We start from the raw sequence: 20,817 nt of genomic DNA, 5'->3' as shown, positions 1-20,817 counted from the left end.
TTCTCCCAATAAAATTACTTTATTGATAAAGGGTACAGTGTGGAGTTACAGCCTCTTGCGCATTTCGGTAAAAAAGTATTCATAGCCAGCAAGGTCTTTTTACTGAAATGCGTAAGCTGCTGTAACATGCACACTGTACCCTTTATCAATAAAGTACTTTTACCAAGAGAATGAGTTGCCGGCTTTTTACCTTATAGCAGAGAGAGATATAGTGGCTGTATTAAAATGGTACCACATCCTTTAAAGACGATATATACAAAAAGACCTAGGAAGTTGCACTTTACTGGTACCAAAAAAGGGAACGACTCCATAAATGTATATATAAAAAATATATGTATTTTATTAACTCACCATTAAAAATGAATAAAAACATGTATGCAGAAAAGCCTGTATTAGGGCTACATCAATAAAACATCAAACCAAGCAACAGAAAGTCGCCTCATATACACATTATACTTTGCAGGTCCAGTATAGAAGGCCGACGCGTTTTGCCTAATAGTTTCCTCATGGCCTCATCTTAGTTGCAAAAGTAGCAGAATGGCGGATCGCCTAAACACTGTAGTCTAGGGAGGACATGGTCATATAATGTGACATAGGATATGAAAGGAGGGCAGCAAAAGTAAATCAGTGGTAAAGGATGCTGTCAGACAGAGTGTGTGTACTGAAAGGTAGTATATGAGAATAATGATTGCTTACTGAAACAAGATTGAACAACAGGTAGAGACAGCATCTATTCAGAATATGTAACTTTCACCACATGACCCCTACAACCCCATGCCAACATAATGATAATAAAGTACAATCGCAGGACTCACCTAACCACCACATTGACTTTCCTTTCCTTCTCCACCTCAAGTTTTCACCCAAGGTCCCTCAGTGGATTGGGGAAAACCTGTTTGAGGAGCAACCTAACTGCTTTATTGACACTACTGAATCTACAGTCCTCTGTATTATTTGGACCTAAAAAATTCTCAGATCCAGCCCCACTTCAAACCAAATCCTCCTTTGATAAAAAAAGGCTTTTTATTAGTGGGACGCAGCATGGATCCTGCAGTGGGTGTGTCTGGGAATTTCTTCCTACATCACAAGTCAGGATTCCCAGATGTTCTCCCAACCCTATCCTCCCTCATAATGAGTTGGATGTCTACTTATAATAAAGGACAATGATAGAACTCACATAACCACCTCATTGATGCACCTTTCCTTCTTCAACTCAAATTTATATCCAAAGTCCCTCAGTGGATTGGGGAAAATCTGGTTCAGGAGCAACCTAACTGCTTTGCTGACACTACGGAACCCTACCGTCCTTTATATTATTTGGACCTAAAAATTTCCCAGATCCAGCACCACCTTCAACCAAACCCTCCTTTGATATAAAAGACTTTTTATTAGTGAGACACAGTGTGGATCCTGCAGTGAGTGTGTCTGGGAATTCCTTCCTTTATCACAAGTCAAGGTTCCCAGATGTTCTCCCAACCCCATCCTCCCTCACATTGCCTTAGATTTCCACTGATAATAAAGGAAATCATAGAACTCACCTAACCACATCATTGGCTCTCCTTTCCTTCTTCACCTCAAGTTTTAACCCAAGGACCCTCAGTGAATCTGGGGAAACCTTGGTTCTGGAGCAACCTAACTGCTTTGCTGACACTACTGTCTACACTACAGTACAGTCCTTTATATTATTTGGACCTAAAAACTTTTTGGACCAACCAAACCCTCCTATGATAAAAAAAGGCTTTTTATCAGTGGGACACAGCATGGATCCTGCAGTGGGCATGTCTGGGATATCCTTTCTACATCAGAAGTCAGGGTTCTCAGATCTTTTCACTGCTGGGTACAATGCAGGGGGACTGGTGCACTACAAAAATTCCTTGTAAGATCACACCAAAACAATTCAAACAAAAATATCCCATTTGGGTGGGCTGACTCCTTCAAACGGCCTCATCTTTATTGCACAGTTGGCCCATAGGCCAAACGATTTATTCTATAAGTGATGACCTTATGTTTTTTGGCAGCCTCAGGTGGTGTGCTTACTCTGGTGGAGAATTAGTGTCACTTTCTGCGCAAAACATTTGCCACATTCTAGACAGGAAAACGGCTTCTCGCCGGTGTGAATTCTCATGTGCTTATCACAGTTCCCTTTATTGGAGAAGCACTTTCCACACTCAGAACAGGAAAAGGGCTTCTCACCGGTGTGAACCCTCTGGTGTGTATGGAGTAGCGATTTCTGGGTGAAAGACTTTCCACACTCGGAACACGAGAAGGGCTTCTCCCCGGTGTGGATTCTCTCATGTCGAATCAATCCAGTTTTGTGATTGAAGGACTTCTCACATTTGGAACAGGAAAAGGGCTTCTCTCCGGTGTGTATTCTCTGATGTGCATAAAGTAGCGATGTGTGGGTGAAAGACTTTCCGCACTGAGAACAGGAGAAGGGCCTTTCCCCGGTGTGGATTCTCTCATGTCGAATGAGTTCTGCTTTCGTTATAAAGGACTTCTCACACTCAGAACATGGAAAGGGCTTCTTCTCGCCGGTGTGGACTCTCTGGTGTATTCGGAGTTGGGATTGGAAGGTGAAAGACTTTTTGCACTCAGAACACGAGAAGGGCTTTTCCCCGGTGTGGATTCTCTGGTGTCGCACTAGTTGTGATTTCTTTACAAAGGACTTCTTGCACGTGGAACATGAAAAGGGTTTTTCACTGGTGTGCATTCTCTGATGTACAACAAGGTCTTGTTCTTTGATAAATGACTTTATACAATCTTGGAAAGTACATGGAAATAACTTATTATCTCTATGTGTAATGTTAACATTATTAGAAGTAATTACCTTAGGATTAGAAGGATCTGGTGACCCATCTGCATTGTGAAAGCTAGGTTGGATGTTTGAGATAATAGTATTCGATTCCTCAGAATTAAACAGATCCGTGGTTCTAACCATATGATCAAGTCTGTGATGTATGTATTGGGTAAAAAGGCTTACTCCTGGAGAACAATGTTCAATGTCATTATTTTCCTCATTAAGATTTGGAGGTGAAATATGATGTCCCTCTGGAGTATTCCATCCATTGTGTCTACCTGTTGAAAGAATGTATTTATTAATAATAGCAAAAACAACATGTTGATTACAGCATGTACAGTATATTGGTCTAGTATTATAGCACGCCAGTTCAGGATCTCCATACATTAATGACCTTCCTTTGGCAAGGAATAAAAATGGCCCTATCTTTACCTCATTTGCTGGAGACATGGCATTATAATTAAGAAAAGGAGATGGTCCTTTCATGTGATGTACAGTATCTCCACCTCATTTGTTGGGAAAATAACATATTGAGGAACTGAGATGGACCTTCATATACTTCATCTGTTAAGAACATGATTTTTTACTAAGGAAAAGTGATGGACCTTGTAGACGCCATATAGTAAATCCATTGCATTTGTAAGAATTGTTTTTTATGGTGTATATATACCATGATGTTTTTTTTTATAGAAAACAATGCAGAGGTTTTCATTTGCGTTTAAAGCTTAAAGATATTCTATTAATGGATGAAACAAACTTTTTTTTTATCTTTTAAAAAAGTATACTCTGTGTAAAATGGCAAGGTTTGCCAAATGTTTTCCGGTCTACTTGCATACCTTACATTTGATGAAGTGAAATAAAAACGTGAAGTGTTGCATTTTGTGTATACAGTATAATACTTACCAGTGCTAACGCCTAGAGAAGATTCCTCCTTTGTAACTGTCACCATAACTTTAGCTTCCTTCATACTCAACTGATTTTCTTTCATGTACGTCTCTTCTTCCTCTTTAACCTCAGTTTTCATATCGGTCACTTCTATCCCCTAAGATCACAGAATGACGGTGAGCACTATTATCCTGAGACTACATAGAGGAATATCATTAAACACAGTTTAGAGTCGGATTTGAGTTTGCCATCATTAGTTTCATCTACCTGATCATGGTGAGGCATGGTGCAATCTTCTTGTGTGGAATTCCAGGAGTACAGAGGACGGGGACATCTCTCTGGGGGGTTTCCATTACTGGGTCCATCTGTAGGAAACACACATACACTGAGTGAATACATTGTTTCTATGTGTTTATCAGATGATGGGGGATCTAGTTGGACCCTCCATAATGCTCTCTACTTTACAATAAAGTCTCCTCTTACCCGGTGATGTGAGGGCCCGCTGATCCTCCATCATGACGTCCTTGTACAGATCCTTGTGTCCTTCTAAATGTTTCCATTCTTCCATCACACCATGTTCCTTTTGTTCTTCTTTTATCTCTTCTTTGATACTAATATCAAAATTACTAACGTTTCCACTCTGGATGTAAATTTTAAACAAAATGGTAACAATGCAGATAATGTGAAGACCATAATGCAACTATCAATGACTATTATCTTTTACCTGATGGTGGTGAGGGATGGTGTGATCTTCCTGTGTAGAATCCCAGCAATACCGAGGACATCTCTCTGGTGGGTTCCCATTACTGGATCCATCTGTAGGAAACACACACACTGACTGAATACATTATTTCTATGTGTTTATCAGATGATGGGGGATCTAGGTGGACCCTCCGTACTGCTCTCTCCTTTACAATAAAGTCTCCTCCTACCCGGTGATGTGAGGGGTGGCTGATCCTCCATTAAAATATCCTTGCAGACATCCTTGTGTCCTTCTAAGTACCTCCACGCCATGATGGAGACCTCCTGACACCTTATAGGAACCTGATACACACAATGATACAGTCACCACCCAGACACATCCCTTGTCTGTTACTGGATAATGTCCCAGAATTCCCGACACCGCTCACCTCTCCTGTCAGCAGATCAATTATCTTCTTGGTGACTTCTAAAATTCTCTTGTCATTGTTTCTCTCTGGAATCAGTAGAGAATGTAGAGGAACCATAATGGAGTTCTGTCCATCTCCTGAAGTCTTTTTCACAACTATGTTTTCCTGTGAAGAGAGATTAGCTACCATTATATCTATTTATCACTGTAAGCCCTTTTAATGATACAGCCATAGCATTATGAACTGTTATTGCTGGACAGTAGAGGATGTAAAAAAAAAGTGTGGTGCAGTTATAAAACATTTTTATGTTATTGTTTTAGTCCTGAAAATAACAACCTCAACCTCATATCAACCTCAGTTAAATCCTCTTTTTCGCCAACAAATCCTCCTTCGCCACAAGAATACCGCTCTTTCCTATCCCACAACCTGAAAACTGGACCCCCAATATATAGAGCCTTTCCCTTTCCTTTGCTTTCCTTATCCACTCTCCCTTTCCTGTTTCCCTTTTGCTTTGCTTTCCTCTTTCCCTTTCCTCTCTCCTTTTCCTCTTTGCCTTTTCTTTCCTCTCTCCCTTTGCTCTTTCCCTTTCCTTTTTCCCTTTTCCTTTCCTTATTCCCTTTTCTCTCTCCCTTTCCTCTCTCCCTTTCTTTTCCACTTTCCCTTTCTTTTCCTCTTTCCCTTTCCTCTCTCCCTTTCCTTTCCTATCTTTCTTTCCCCTTTCCATTTCCTCTTTCCCTTACCTTGTTCCCTTCCCTCTTACCCTTTCCTTTACTCTCTCCTTTTTCCTCTTTCCCTTTCCTCGCTCCTTTTCCATGTAGAAGAGGTTGAGTCTTGAATGCACAGGGAGGGAGATAACCAGGGCTCAAATTGGGCCCAGAAGAAGCCCACAAGATGGCACCTCAGTTCACTCACGTGCTCCCTTCCCTACTCGCCAACTTCAGCACCCCCACATCTACTTGTGTTACCCCCCCCTTATTAAACCCCACCCCTCCCCTCTTTATTTACATACAGCAGACAACACTCGCCTCCACCAGATCCCCACCCAGGAGGGTGCACATAACGTGGGGTGCTAACCTGGGGTAGTTGCCTGCTGCTGCTGGGTGGTCCAGGGACAATGCAGTGTTGGGTACAGGGGGGAGTAGAGGAGCGCAAGCACAGGGGTGGGCATCTTGAGCCGATCTGCAGCATTGTCAGTGCGGGCACTGCACTCATCGCGATTCCCCCACTACCACCTCTCCAGGCCAGCCACGGGTGGGAGATCCCTCTCCTTCCCCCTCCTCCTGACCGGACTGCTGCTCCCGCCTCTTCCTTTGCTTGGATCGGGGGGGGGGGGCTGATTACACCATCCTCAGTGCCCTGTGCGCCGCCCGAGCCGTCCCCCATACCTCCACGCGCCACTGCCTGTGCGACCACCTCTCCAGGGCAGCCCAGGCACTTCGCTCACTAGAGCCTCACACTGGAAACTGTCACCCTCTGGCAGGTGCCTTCTGCATAACCATAGCATCGTCACTGGGAACCGCATGTGATTCGTTTTTGTGTGGATGCAAATCGCACCACAAAGTATCGGTTTCGGGTATCGGACCATTTTCACGAGTACACGTGAAAATGCTCAGTATCGGTGCAACCTTCATTTGTATACTAAACGTTCATAAAAAATGAAACGTTTATGTTTCATACATTGGCATGGCAATCAAACTACATTTTTTAAGAGCTTTGGAATGGAGTTTGCTGACTCCACGAATGCTCTGAAGAACAATTTCTCAGAAGGTTTGAATGAAAATCCAACCCCGTATGGCCAGCTGTAGGCCTCGTTCACACCGGCCTCTTTGGGTTGCATTGGACAGCTCTGACCAAAGCAATCCCAACACATATACAAGGCAATTTGCCTTACGTCCTAGAGCAGGGTTTCTCAACCGGGGTTCCATGGAACCCTAGGGTTCCTCCAGAGGTTGCTAGAGGTTTCTTGAGCAATGAGCAGTTTCTGCCTCTCAGATAAGTTCCCACTGACACCATTGATCTTTTTAGCTATCTGTAAGGGGGTAATTCTTCCCAATGACCACAAATGTAACGAGCATTCTTCCCACTGACCATCACACTAAATCATGTATCATGAGTTGTACATATAGTCATTATTAGCAGGGGTTCCCTGAGACCGGAAAGTTATTTCAAGGGTCCCCCCCACCGTATTGAAAAGGTTGAGAAAGGCTGTCCTAGAGCTTCAATTTGCTTCAGATGAGTTGCAAAAGGTGAGTGCTACAAAAAAAAAGGGACATGTTGTATTTTTGCGCAAGGCGTTATGATGCACTGGCACAGAGAGTTAAATAGAGTTTCAAGTTAAATAAAGCTTGAAATATAAAAAAAAAAAAAAAAAAAAACAACAAAAAGCATAGTGACGTTTTTTCTTTCACTTTCATTATGCGCACCTTAACGCATGCCTGCTGGTGGTATCCAGCCCCCTAATTACTGAGCCAATTGTTTTTTTTTTTTAATTAAATTCATTAAATTAAAAATGTAAATGAATAAAAACTAGTTGTGAGCAAGATTTTTTTTTTTTTTTTACTTCTGTACATTTTAGAAAGTTAAAGATTACAAATTAATTGTAAACAAAAAATGTTTTCATTATTTAAAAAAAAAATAGTAGGAAAATTATTTTCTCAGGCAAGTATCTGCTAAAAAACAAAAAATAAAATAATAAAAAAAAAATTAATAAAAAACTAATTAAAAAAAAAGAACCATTTTTTTCAGAATCCTCCTCACCTCCCCGGTCAGCAGGTAGATGATCTCCAGGGTGAGCCGTAATATCCTCTCCGTCAGGTTGGTGCAGTTTGCCTCCATTGCTCCCAACTCTGTTCCATTCACTTCCTGCAACAATAGTGCCCATCCCCCCCCAATACTCTGCGTCATGGATAAAAGGCTCTTCTGTGATTGGCTCTCCATGACCATTTTATTGTAGCCCAGCTCAGTGTATTCCATCTGCTTGTTGGGCTACAACAAAATGGCAGAGGATACCCAATCACCAAGAGTGTGTATTTTACCCATGATGCTGAGTATTGGGGGATGGGCTGCAGGAGTGAGTGCAATAGAGTGCAAGCTATGGGGCCAAACTGCAACAGCCTGACGGAAAGGATATTACAGCTCACCCTGGAGATCATTTACCTGCTGACCAGGGAGGTGAGGAGGATTCTGGGAGCACCACAAACATGTTTTTTTTTTTTTTTTATTGCTGATACCTACCTGAAAAAATAACTTTCCCACACTTTCATTTCAAAGACAATCAGCAGTAGATTGCTAGTTTCATTTTTATTATTGTTACATTTTTATTATTAGTACATCTTGTTACATTTTTTATTATTTTTACAATTTTGTTACATTTTTATTTTGTTGTGTAATTTGTTAATCAGTTTGTGTATCAAACAACTTTTTTTTTTTTCTACCCTCAAATACAGTAGATAAAATCTTAGATATTTTGTCAAAGAGGACAATTGGCTTAATGAGTTACAAGACTGATTTTTTACAGAATTGGTGGCTCTTTGTACTGAAATTTAGACACTTTTAACAATGTGGCATTGTTTACTATTATTAGGGATAGAATTTGATTTTAAAAAAAATTACAGTGATTTTCATTTATGCAAGTTCTAATTAAAAATAAATATATGTATTTTTTTTAGTCCCGGCTGCATTACACTCAGTGTACCTATTGGGGGCGATACAATTTTGCACAGGCAGTCGAAATTCTCTTTAAATTATTAGTAAAATCTAGAAAATTGAGGAAAGGTGTAAATATTAGCACTTTCTTGTGCTGAATATTAAGCTGGGTATACACAAGTGGAATTTTGAACAAAAATTCATTCGAAAATTCTTAGTGCATTCAAATATTTCAAAGTAGTTCAAGATTTCATTTACACTGTTAGAAATTCGTAAATGCAAGAGATTTTCCATCCTGCTCCAATCACCCCTCATTCCCACCACACCAACCACCACACCGAACCCGATCACCCATCATTCCCACCACTGCACCTTCCACCACACCAAACCCGATCACCCCTTATTCCCACCACTGCACCTTCCACCACACCGAACCCGATTACCCCTTATTCCCAACACTACACCTTCTACCACATCAACCACCACACCAAACCCGATCACCCCCTCATTCCCCCACAGCACCTTCCGCCACACCAACCACCACACCGTACCTGATCACCCCTCGTTTCCAACACTACATCTTCTACCACATCAACCACCACACCGCACCTGATCACCCTTCATTCCCAACACTACAGCTTCCACCACACCACACCCGATCACCCCTAAATTCCCAACACTACACCTTCGACCACACCAACCACCACACTGAACCAGATTACCCCTCATTCCCCCACAGCACCTTCCACCACACCAACCCCGATCACCCCTCATTCCCACCACTGCACATTCCACCACACCAACCATCACACCGAACCTGATCACCCCCTCATTCCCCCCACAGCACCTTCCACCACACCAACCCCGATCACCCCTCATTCCCACCACTGCACCTTTCACCACACAAACCATCACACCGAACCCGATTACCCCTCATTTCCACCACTGGACATTCCACCACATCAACCATCACACTGAACCTGATCACCCCCTCATTCCCACCACTACACCTTCCACCACACCTACCCCGATCACCCCTCATTCCCAACACTATACCTTCCACCACACCAAACCCAATCACCCCTCATTCCCATCACTGCACCTTCCACCACACCAACCACCACACCAAACCAGAACACCCCTCATTCCCAACACTACACCTTCCACCACACTGAACCCGATCACCCCTCATTCCCACCACTGCACCTTCCACCACACCAACCACCACACCAAATGCAATCACCCCTCATTCCCAACACTACACCTTCCACCACACCGAACACAATCACCCCTCATTCCCACCACTGCACCTTCCACTACACTGAACCCGATCACCCCTCATTCCTTTCACTGCACCTTCCACTACACCAACCACCACACCTAACCCGATCACCCCTCATTCCCAACACTACACCTTCCACCACACTAAACCCGATCACCCCTCATTCCCAACACTACACCTTGCACCACACCGAACCCGATCACCCCTCATTCCCACCACTGCACCTTCCACCACACTGAACCCGATCACCCCTCATTCTCATCACTGCATCTTCCACCACACCAACCACCACACCAAACCCGATCACCCCTCATTCCCAATACTACACCTTCCACCACACCTGGTCCCATTCAAACTCCGCATGCCCAACTGCAGATATTAAGCATTTGCACGAATACTCATACTTTTGCAAATGCTCCGATACCTGAAACCAGTACCTTTTGCAGTGTGATTTGAGCGCATACAAAATGAATGGGCTCAAATTGCACTGCAAAGAATCGCATGCAATTTGAAGAGGAATGCAGTGTGATTCCTGTCAGAATCGCATGCGGTTTCTCCAACCGCTCCTGTGTGAACTCAGGCTTGCCATAGTGACCTCAGCCAGGGTTCAAAGGGGCGTTGCGGGAAGCCGCATGCAATTCGGACCAAGATTGCACCCCATTTCTGGCTAAATCACATGCGATTATTTGAAGTGCGAACGAGCCCATTCATTTTGTATGGGCTCAAATCGCACTGCAAAGGCATGGGTACTTAGTATCGCCGAGTACTTGCCTGAAAGTATTGGTACTCTTACTCACCAGTAAAAATCTGGTATCGATGCAACCCTAATATATATACAGTATATGAGCGAGAATGTGGTTCCTCTTAAATAAGCCTCATCTGGAGATGCCCTGCAGACATCAGTTGGTAAAACTGCCACTTTAGGAGACTTTTTGTCCATAAATACTGGAGAGCAGTTGGACCTGCACACAGAAACCCGTGATATATTTTGACCCAACTTGTACTATGAAAGAAGGGAAGGACAGATGGCATGCAATGATCTACTGGACCAGATGATCAAACTTATCCGACTGCTTTCTCCAATGGTCCGCTGGATAAAGGTCGTCCAAAGCCACCTACAGACATCTTATAAGGTTATGATTATGGCGACAGACATATAACTTCTCTGTAGGTTTTTTTGGTACAGAGGACAAATCGGTACAGCTTATCTGACGAGTGGGGGTCTGGCATATAATTAAAAGCCTGCCAACAGCTTGACATAACTAAAACACTGCAGATATGCTCTTACTCTTCTTTGAAGGAGAATCCCGCTAAGCCCCAACTAGATTTAGCACCTCCTCGAGACCCAGAGTTGCATGACACATATGTTCTTACATCTTCTATATCACTATTAACTAGCCGGCCCATATAACCCCTATATCACATCAATCATCATACAGTGCCCAGTCCAAGGCTAACATCAGGACTTTTCCCAAGCTTGAGAGTTTCCCTCCTCATGACCACACACACACCACCACCCCATAAGGAGAACCCCAACTAGGCCTTAACAGACAAGGATAAAAAGGGGGCCATAAGAGCAAAGAGTAGCAACTTCTTTAGTTGGAAATATACGGTATATACTAATTTCTAATCTACCTCCACAGGATAACATTGTTGCAAAAAAGACATCAGGAGATGGACAGAATTTCATTTTGGTTCCCCTATATTCCTTACTGCTTCCAGAGAGAAATAATGACAAGATTTTAGAAGCCACCTCCAAGATCACCGAGCTGCTGACGGGAGAGGTGAGCACTGCTGGGAATTATGTGATATTATTAAGTAGCAGACAAGTGAGTGTATCATTGTGTGTGTCAGGTTCCTATAAGGTGTCAGGATGTCTCCATGGAGGAATTGAGGTACAAGGATATCATAATGGAGGACAACCAGGCTGTTACATCACAGGGTAAGAGGAGACTTTATTGTAAAGGGGAGAGAAGTACGGAGGGTCCACCTAGATCCCCCATCAACCGCTAAACACATAGGAACAACATATTCAGTCAGTGTGTGTGTTTCCTACAGATGGATCCAGCAATGGGAACCCACCAGAGAGATTCGCCCATCCTCTGTATTCCCACGACTCCACACAGGAAGGTCACACCATCCATTACTATGATCAGGTAGAAGATTTACAGTCATTGATAGTTACACTTCACATTAATTGTGTTTTTACTATTATATTTTACATTTACTTTCAGAGTGGAAAAATTAGCAATATTCCTATTAAAGAAAAGATAAAAGAAGAAGATGATGGTGTAATGGAGAAGTGGGACTATTTAGAAGGAAACACGGATGTCATGGTGGAGAATCAGCCACCCCACAAATCACCGGGTAAGAGGAGACTTTATTGTAAAGGATAGAGCAGTACAGAGGGTCCACCTAGATTCCCCATCATATGATAAACACATAGAAACAATGTATTCAGTGTGTGGGTGTGTTTCCTACAGATGGATCTATTTATGGGAACCCACAAGAGAGATGTCCGCCAGAGAGATGTCCGCCAGAGAGATGTCCTCCAGAGAGATGTCCTCCAGAGAGATGTCCTCCAGAGAGATGTCCACCAGAGATATGTCCAAGTCTTCTATGTTCTCAGGTTTCCACACAAGATGATCACAGCATTCCTCACCATGATCAGGTAGAATATTTAAAATTATTCATAGTTACATTATGACCTGTACATTGGCTTCATTTCTGCTATTTTACATTTACTTTTAGAGTGGAAATATGAGCAATATTGCTATTAAAAAAGAGATAAAAGAAGAAGAGGAAGAGGGTGTTACAGAGGAGCTGGACTGTTTAGAAGGACACAGGGATCTGTACAAGGACGTCATGATGGAGAATCGGCCGCCCCTCACATCCCCAGGTAAGAGGAGACTTTATTGTAAAGGAGAGAGCAGTACGCAGGGTTCACCTAGATTCCCCATCATCTGATAAACACATAGGGGTTAATTTACTAAACCTAGAGAGTGAAAAATCTGGTGCAGCTCTCAAAAACCAATCTGCTTCCAGTTTTTTTTGTCAAAACTTAATTGAACAAGCTGAAGTTAGAAGCTGATTGTCTACAATGCACAGTTGCACCAGATTTTTCACTCTCCAGTTTTAATAAATCAACCCCATAGAAACAATGGGGGGAATTAACAAAGACTGATGCACAATAAAAAATTTGCAAAGTTTGATATGCCTTAATGCTTAACTAGTACTTCCTACAACAAATAACAAGATTTCGTTAATTTGTCCCATGGTGGTGGTTCACCAGATTCGAGCATGGACACTGCGGCATGCGCCAATGATTTGGTGCAATTCTGAGAAGATCTTCCACTGGGATCATCATAAATTTTCTCCTTCTGTCCTTCCTGGTTTTCTGCACCCTGCTAGCTGTCCATACACATCCGCTCTCCTCTCATTGCTGCAATGCCGATGTCGCTGTCCACCCCTCCTCACTACAGTATTCACACCACTCTGGTAATGGTGTATATTTTAGAACTATTAATTTAGAACATTGGCACAGGTGCATCATTAATTAATTTGGTGCACACAATGAGGCATTATTAGAAGCTGTCACATAGCTCTTCTAAAGTGATTAACAACGCCACATAAAACTTGTCTTATAGCATTGTTAAATTATTACAATATTGACATAGTAAATTTATGCAATATTTACACCACAAAGCTGACGTATTTCCTTTTGTTAGTTCCTCAAAATGTATTCAGTCAGTGTGTGTGTGTTTCCTACAGATGGATCCAGTAATGGGAACTCACCAGAGAGATGTCCCCGTCCTCTGTATTCTCGGGATTCCACACAGGAAGATCACACCATCCCTCACCATCCTCAGGTAGATGGATCCAGTAATGGGAACCCACCAGAGAGATGTCCCCGTCCTCTGTATTCCCGGGATTCCACACAAGAGGATCACACCATCCCTCACCATCATCAGGTAGATGGACCTGAGAATGTCCAACTTAAACTTGATTCTAAACTTTATTAGATTTTTTTTTTTGTGGTCTCAAAATATTTTTGTGATTTTAGGGGGAAGAAGTGATGGGTATAAAAATTGTGGTTAAAAAGGAAGAAGAGACATATGTGATGGGTGATCAGCTGGATATAAAAGAAGATGAAATGATGGTGACAATTACCAAGGAGGAATCTTCTCTAGATATAAACACAGGTAAGTATTATACACACAAAATGCAAAACTTCACATTTTCATTTGACTTCTTCAAGTATAAGATACACAGATGGACTGGGAAATAAAGGAATTGGCCAACATTTCTTGCCATAGAGTTAGAGAAGACTTAAAAATGGTAGACCGGTAAAGACTGGATGTCAATTTTATTTTCTATTGTAAGCTGACGTGGTAAAGTCTTTCATATTGGCTGGTGAAATAGGGACAGTTAATTATAGAATTTCAAACAGAATGTGCTATGCTTTCAAAGAAAAAACTATTTTTTTTTCAGTAATACATAAAAGACTTTTAAGCTAAAACGGAAAAATCTCCAACATAATCAATGAACACACACCACTAGCTAATATGCCCAACAATAAGGTGGAGGTATTGTACACCATATCTTCATACACATCTCCAGGCCTCCCTGGAAGAATATAATCTTTGTATTTATCACACCATGTTTTCAACAAACGCTGAGGAGATGTACACTTCATAAAAGGTCTGTATACATTCCTCAATAATAAAGTTTTCTTACCAACAAGTGGATATACTGTACATCATATGAAAGGCCCATCTCCATTCCTCAATAGTATTGCCTTGCTATCAAGAAAGGAGGTGGAGATACTGTACACCAAAATAAAAGCCCATCACCATTCCTCAATAAAAATGTCTTGTTATCAACAAATGAGGAGGACATACTTTACACCATATGAAAGGTCCATCTCCATTCCTCAATATAATGTCATGTTCCCAACAAATGAGGAGGAGATACTGTACACCACATGAAAGGTCCTTCTCCATTCCTCAATATAATGTCATGTTCTCAACAAATGAGGAGGAGATACTATACCCCATATGAAAAGCCTCTTCCATTCCTCAATATAACATCATGTTCTCAACAAATGAGGAGGAGATACTGTACACCATATGAAAGGTCTATCTCCTTTCCTCAATATAATGTCATGTTCCCAACAAATAAGAAGAAGATACTGTACACCATATGAAAGGTCCATCTCCATTCCTCAATTAAAAGTCATGTTCCCAAAAAAAGGAGGTGGAGTTACTGTACATCATATGAAGGGTCTATTTCCATACCTCAATATAGCATCATGTTCCCAACAAATGAGGTGGAGATACTCTACACCATATGAAAGTTTCATCTGTATTCGATAATATAATCCCATGTTCCCAACAAATAAAACCTAACAATATAATCCATGTATTTACCTCTTGACCGAGTGTACCATTGTTTGGTTTGGCTGCACTGTATATTATTTTCCAACAGGTGGAAGCAATGGATGGAATACCTCAAAAGCACATCTTACTTTATTTCCTGAAGATATTGACATGGCACAAAAATATCCAGAAATAAGCATTGTTACTCAAAATACACATCAGAAGACTCATACAAGGAAGTGCTCATTTTCTTGTTCAGAGTGCGGGAAAGGTTTCAATGGAAATCACGCTCTTATTAATCACCAGCGAACCCACACCAACGAGCGCCCATTTTCTTGTCCGGACTGCGGCAAACGCTTCAAAGTAAAATTTTGTCTTGATCGACATGTGAAACTTCATGAAAATAACGATTCACTGTCCTGTTTAGAGTGTGGCGAGTCATTTGAAAAGAAATATGACCTCCTCGTACACCAGAGGAACCATGCTGGTAAGGAGGTCTTTCCTTGCACGGAATGCCAAAAAATGTTCTTAAAAAAATATGACCTGGCTGTCCATCAGCGAATCCACTCAGGAGAAAAGCCATACTCGTGTTCTGAGTGCAGCAAGTCTTTCAAAAATAGACGAGACCTCATTCCACACCAGAGGATCCACACCGGAGAAAAGCCCTTCTCATGTTCTGAGTGCGGAAAATCTTTCACTCACAAATCTCAACTCAAAACTCACCAGAAGGTCCACACTGGCGAGAAGCCCTTTTCTTGTTCTGAGTGCGGCAAATCCTTCCCAAGTAAAGGAAACCGTGATAAACACATGAGAATTCACACCGGCGAGAAACCGTTTTCTTGTTCAGATTGCGGCAAATGTTTTGCGCAGAAAGTGACGCTAATTATCCACCAGAGAACGCACAACACCTGAAAATCTTATGGTGCCGGTTCTACCATTTCTTGGACTGATTTTTCATAGTCTATAGAACAATAATGCAATACAGATTAGGCAGTTTGGAAGGGTCAGTCACCCTAAAATGGAATATTTTAGTTTTAGGTGCTATGGCTTAGTCTGTATCTTGGATCTAAGTCATTAGAACAAGTACTACTTCAATGCCTAATTTTTTATTATGTTCTAGTTTTGTTCTTTATCTGACAAGGCATTGCTGTAGTGAACAGTGCCCACCTACCCTGACATCAGTAATCTGATTATTTGGGACCCCGACTTGTAATGCAGGAAAGAATTCCCAGAGACACACCCACTGCAGGCTCTTTGCTGGCTCCCAAGCTGGCACAAGCAATGTTGATGCAGAGATCTCTCCTTTTAACTCAATTGTATTCTGACAGCAGGGACCCCCGCCAGAATACACTGAACAGCGCTCGCAGTCATGAGCTGCAAGAGCTGATCGAATGCTTATTTTCTACCCAATACCCATTCGACTGAAGCTGGTTGTTAGATCGGCTTCTGTTACCCGCTTCTGTTGAACAGATAGCTCTACACACAGACTGAAAGTCAGCCGGTTCCTGCTGAACTGGCCAATGTTCGGCCTGTGCATACCCGGCTTTACCTACAGAAAGTCCAATGTATCAAAGTGTCATTACTAAGGGACCATTCCTACTTATGTGTTGCAGTGCATTAGGGTGCCTTTTATAATGAATGGCTCTCCACTGCACTAACACAGTTATGGGCAACATACCCACATCACAACCACCATGATACATGTTCTGGAAGCAGACCAACACGTAAAGGAGCTCTTTGAAATCTTGCTGCAGTGAATTACAATAAAAACACAAATTTCCACCTCTATCTGTGTCCTCATTGAAGGGATTGTCCTCCCAGACCAGAATTGAGGGAAAATCTCAACAACAAGGACAACCCTGGGGTCTCAGGCTATCCATCCTTCCTACGTTACATAAGGATATGCATTGTGCAACAGCAATAAAATAAAGCTCTCATTGGTAGACCATGGGGTGGACTCTTGTTTTGTTTCATATAAATTGCTACAACTGATCACATTTACTAGTTCTTCATTAACAATTCTATGAGGTCTATATATTGGAATGTGGCCTTTGGAGAAGGTGATGTGTTTTCCAAGCTGAACAATCTGACAAGGTTAAAGAGGAACACGAGAACCTGAGTTTCTAGTCTGTTGGCCTTTGGTTGTTAGAGGGTACAGGTGCTCACCAAGGGGAAATAGCAATTGTATATGAAGGTAGAACGTGACAAAAAAAGAACTGCAAAAAGGTCTCAACTATGGATGAGAAAAATTGAAATGTCAAAGAAAAATGGGACATTTTGCTGAAATATTACCATTTTTTTCTTAATACGTTGAAGGCAATAGAGAAGGCAAAGTAAAGCCTAACTCCAGGCCACTTACTTTAAATAGTTGGTTTGGCCTAAGCACTGCCCAGTGCAGATCAGTAATTAAAATGGGTGGGAGGCCTGAAGTTGTTAAATCATTATTTAATAGAGTCATAAGTTATTTTCTCTGAGCCCCACACAGCCTATTCCTAAGCCCCACACCAGTCTGTTCCCGAGCCACACACCAGCCTGTTCCTGAGCCCCACGCAAGCCTGCTTTTGAGCCCCACACCAATCTTTTACTGAGCCCCACACCAGCCTGTTCCTGAACCCCACACCAAGCTGTTTCTGAGTCCTGCTACTGCCTGCTTTGGAACCCTACTACAGCCTTCTCCTGAATCCTACACCAGCTTGTTCCTGGGCCAAACACCAACCTTCTCTTGAGACCCACACCAACATTTTCCTGCAGTCCCACAACAACCTCTTCCTGAGTCACACACCAACCTGCTTCTGAGCCCCACACAAACATGTTCCTGAGGCCCACACCAGCTTCTCCCTGAGCCCCACACCAACCTGCTCCAGAGCCCCACACCAACCTGCTCCAGAGCCCCACATCAGCCTGTTTCTGAACCCAACAATAGCCTACTCTTGAACCCCATACCAGCCTCTTCCTGAGCATCACAGCCACCTGTTCCTGAGCCTCATACCAGCCTGTTCCTGAAACCCACAACAGCCTACTCCTGAGCCCCACACCAACCTGTTCCTGAACCCCACAACAGCCTATTCCTAAGCCCCACACGTACCTTCTCCAGAGCCCCACACCAGCCTGTTCCTGAGCCCCACAACAGCCTACTCCTGAGCCCCACACCAACCTGCTCCTGAGCCCCATACCTGCCTGTTCCTGAGCCCCACAACAGCCTTTTCCTGAGCCCCACACCAACCTGTTCCTGGGCGCCAAAACAGCCTACTCCTCAGCCGCACACCAACCAGCTCCTGAGCCCCACACCAACCTGCTTCTGAGCCCCACACCAACCTTTTCCTGAGCCCCACACCAACCTGCTTCTGAGCCCCACACCAAGCTGTTTCTGAGCCCCACAACAGCCTGCTTTGGAGCCCTACAACAGCCATCTCCTGAATCCCACACCAGCTTGTTCCGGGGCCAAACACCAACCTTCTCCTGAGCCCTATACAAACCTGTTCCTGGAGCCCCAAAATAGCCTGTTCCTGAACTTCAAAACACCCTGCTTCTGAGACCCACACCAACCTGTTCCTGAGCCCCACAATATTCTGCTTCTGAGCCCCACACCAGCCTGCTTCCATCATGCCTCAGAACCCCTTCTCTCACCACCCACCACACATGTACCCCCCTACTCTCACTGCTCCAATGGGCCTATACCCCCCTTCACTCCCCAACTATTATGTATACCACCTGCACACCCTTCTCTTAACACCCACCATGGCTTCAGCTCCTCTTTTCTTACCATTCATTGTGCTAGCACAGCTTCTACTCTCTCATACATTGATTTGCACCCCCCTTCTCTCAGCACCCACTGATTCTGCCCCCTCCTTTGTCTTAGCAACCATCAAATTGCACCCCTACTTCTTTTAGAATCCATTGTGCTTGCAGTCCCCTTTCTTTTAGTTTCTAACATGCATGCTGCCCCCCACACCATGCCCTCACCTTACTTTTTGACCCATAACCAGACTAGGAATTTATAAGCCCCTTTAAAGGGGAAGGCGCATTCTGACCTATATTTTTATGGGTCACAAAATAAGGTAAGCACATTGTGTGGAAGGTGAAGGATACGAGGTGATTACAATTGCGGATAAATGTGGAGCACAAAAAGAGTACTCTTTATCCTAATGTCGCGTACACATGAGCGGAATGTCCGACAGAAAAAGTCAGACGGAAGCTTTTCATCGTATATACCGATCGTGTGTAGGCCTCATCTGACTTTTTTTTTTCGAAAAATCTGACGGACCTAGAAATGGAACATGTTCTAAATCTTTCCGACAGACCCAATTCCTATTGGGAAAACCGATCGTCTGTATGCTGGCCCGACGGACCAAAAAAGACACATGCTCTGAAGCATGTATGAGATGGAAGCTATTGGCTACTGGCTATTGAACTTCCTTTTTCTAGTCCCGTTGTAAGTGTTGTACGTCGCCGCATTCTGGATGGTCGGACTTTGGTCGGACTTTGGGTTGACCGTGTGTAGGCAAGACCGCTTGAAGGGAATTCCGTCGGAGTTCCGTTGGAGAAACCGTTGGAGTTTATTACAACGGCTAAACCGGTCATGTGTACGCGGCATTAGTGGAACTTTATTATACACGTAGTGCTGTTAACAAGTAATGTGAAGATTTTCCAACACACTGGGGAATTTTGGAACAAAAAAAACTTAGATTTTTGGATTCATTTTGTTGTATATAAACACGCATATGATTGGTTTTCTGGTGTATATTAAAGTAGATTGAATGCATCATAACTCTTTAATTACATGATTAAAAGTGTGTGGAACATTGGAGGATATGAGAGGCAGCAACTAAGATGAAAAATAGACACAATAAAACTTTGGCATACATTTTTGGTAAAAGGAATAGTGATTGCAGAAAGGGTTTTTTATTGAATGAACACAGTTCTAACAGTGTATGTGGTTTTCATTTAGAAAATTCCATTTATTCCAAAATGGAATGTTAAAAGCAATCAAAATATTAAAGTGCTTTCAAACAACATTTGTCAAGTCTCTGTTATCACTGTCAAACTAACAATGAGATTTTACTTATGAACATTTGAAGGAAAATCTACCAGTGTGTGGCCAGCATAGACCTACGAGGAGCTTACAACAATTTGTAATCCATCCACCAAACAGATGCATGAAAAACCGGTACAATATAATTTGTTACCAGTGTTTGTAGTCATGTCCCTGGATGATGTCCTTTTTCTTTTCAGATAATCTTCAGGAGTGTTCTTAGTATGATATAATGGGTTGGAAAGAATCAGCTTTACATGAAATGAGTTTGGGCAAAGCCAGATCCAGCTCTTGGGCGCCACGGATTCTACAGAAGGGTTGGGCATTGACCCTGGTATGATCAAAGAAGTTGGGAAGTGGCCAGTTGGGGCAATTCAGAAGATTGTTGGATTTTTTTTCTTTAGAGTAATAGCACTAATTACCCAGCTAACAAAGAATGGGAGGTTGAGTTTATGGTTACCCGAGGCTGCCTTTACCAAACTAAAGACTCTTAATTTCTGTGCCTATAATATTCCATTTGAAGCCCAACTCCTGGAAAGTTGAAAATTCCCTCTTTGCAGTAGGGATGTACCTGCAATGCCAGGTTGTCTGCTCGTTTAGGTCTTGAGGGCATAAAAAAGTAGATTTACTTAGCCAATCCTCTGCTCTTCTGTGCTGCTAAGCTGGTCCCCACAGCATCTCCTCTCCCA

At 42.7% G+C, this 20,817-nt stretch overlaps 2 protein-coding genes across 4 annotated transcripts; one reads left to right on the top strand and one right to left on the bottom strand.

Annotated features, from left to right (window-relative positions):
• Positions 1-316: 316 nt before the first annotated feature.
• On the bottom strand, positions 317-7,687 carry LOC141106591 (uncharacterized). The gene is made up of 8 exons (XM_073597490.1): positions 7,549-7,687; positions 4,813-4,956; positions 4,615-4,726; positions 4,407-4,498; positions 4,166-4,322; positions 3,950-4,047; positions 3,701-3,839; positions 317-3,075 (listed from the first exon to the last, which is right to left on the bottom strand). The coding sequence occupies exons 1-8, from the start codon at positions 7,624-7,626 to the stop codon at positions 2,021-2,023; spliced, it is 1,875 nt and encodes a 624-aa protein (XP_073453591.1). The 5' UTR covers positions 7,627-7,687; the 3' UTR covers positions 317-2,020.
• Positions 7,688-7,767: 80 nt separating this feature from the next.
• Positions 7,768-20,033, top strand: LOC141106582 (uncharacterized). Of its 3 annotated transcripts, none has more exons than XM_073597476.1 (10): positions 7,768-7,962; positions 11,441-11,502; positions 11,573-11,660; positions 11,777-11,874; positions 11,953-12,085; positions 12,202-12,389; positions 12,470-12,617; positions 13,490-13,689; positions 13,782-13,920; positions 15,206-20,033. In XM_073597476.1, the coding sequence occupies exons 3-10, from the start codon at positions 11,600-11,602 to the stop codon at positions 16,006-16,008; spliced, it is 1,770 nt and encodes a 589-aa protein (XP_073453577.1). In that variant the 5' UTR covers positions 7,768-7,962; positions 11,441-11,502; positions 11,573-11,599; the 3' UTR covers positions 16,009-20,033. The 3 variants fall into 3 exon arrangements, with proteins under 3 accessions (XP_073453577.1, XP_073453576.1, XP_073453575.1); XM_073597475.1 differs by having other exon boundaries at positions 11,362-11,502; positions 11,544-11,660; XM_073597474.1 differs by having other exon boundaries at positions 11,362-11,502; positions 15,206-20,030.
• Positions 20,034-20,817: the final 784 nt, after the last annotated feature.

The sequence above is a fragment of the Aquarana catesbeiana genome, linkage group LG08, assembly GCF_042186555.1.
Source record: "Aquarana catesbeiana isolate 2022-GZ linkage group LG08, ASM4218655v1, whole genome shotgun sequence".
Lineage (NCBI taxonomy): Eukaryota > Metazoa > Chordata > Amphibia > Anura > Ranidae > Aquarana > Aquarana catesbeiana.
This window is presented reverse-complemented; position numbering and strand designations above follow the sequence as displayed.

What these genes read in the sequence shown, in the direction of transcription:
- LOC141106591 (XM_073597490.1), bottom strand. Translation starts at nt 7,626, where the DNA reads ATGGAGGCAAACTGCACCAACCTGACGGAGAGGATATTACGGCTCACC. An exon ending in TTGATCTGCTGACAGGAGAG is followed by an intron (nt 4,727 to 4,812) that starts GTGAGCGGTGTC and finishes TGTGTGTATCAG; the next exon opens with GTTCCTATAAGGTGTCAGGA. An exon ending in TTCTCTAGGCGTTAGCACTG is followed by an intron (nt 3,076 to 3,700) that starts GTAAGTATTATA and finishes TTCTTTCAACAG; the next exon opens with GTAGACACAATGGATGGAAT.
- LOC141106582 (XM_073597474.1), top strand. Translation starts at nt 7,849, where the DNA reads ATGGGCTGCAGGAGTGAGTGCAATAGAGTGCAAGCTATGGGGCCAAAC. An exon ending in TTTACCTGCTGACCAGGGAG is followed by an intron (nt 7,963 to 11,361) that starts GTGAGGAGGATT and finishes CTACCTCCACAG; the next exon opens with GATAACATTGTTGCAAAAAA. An exon ending in CCAGGCTGTTACATCACAGG is followed by an intron (nt 11,661 to 11,776) that starts GTAAGAGGAGAC and finishes TGTTTCCTACAG; the next exon opens with ATGGATCCAGCAATGGGAAC.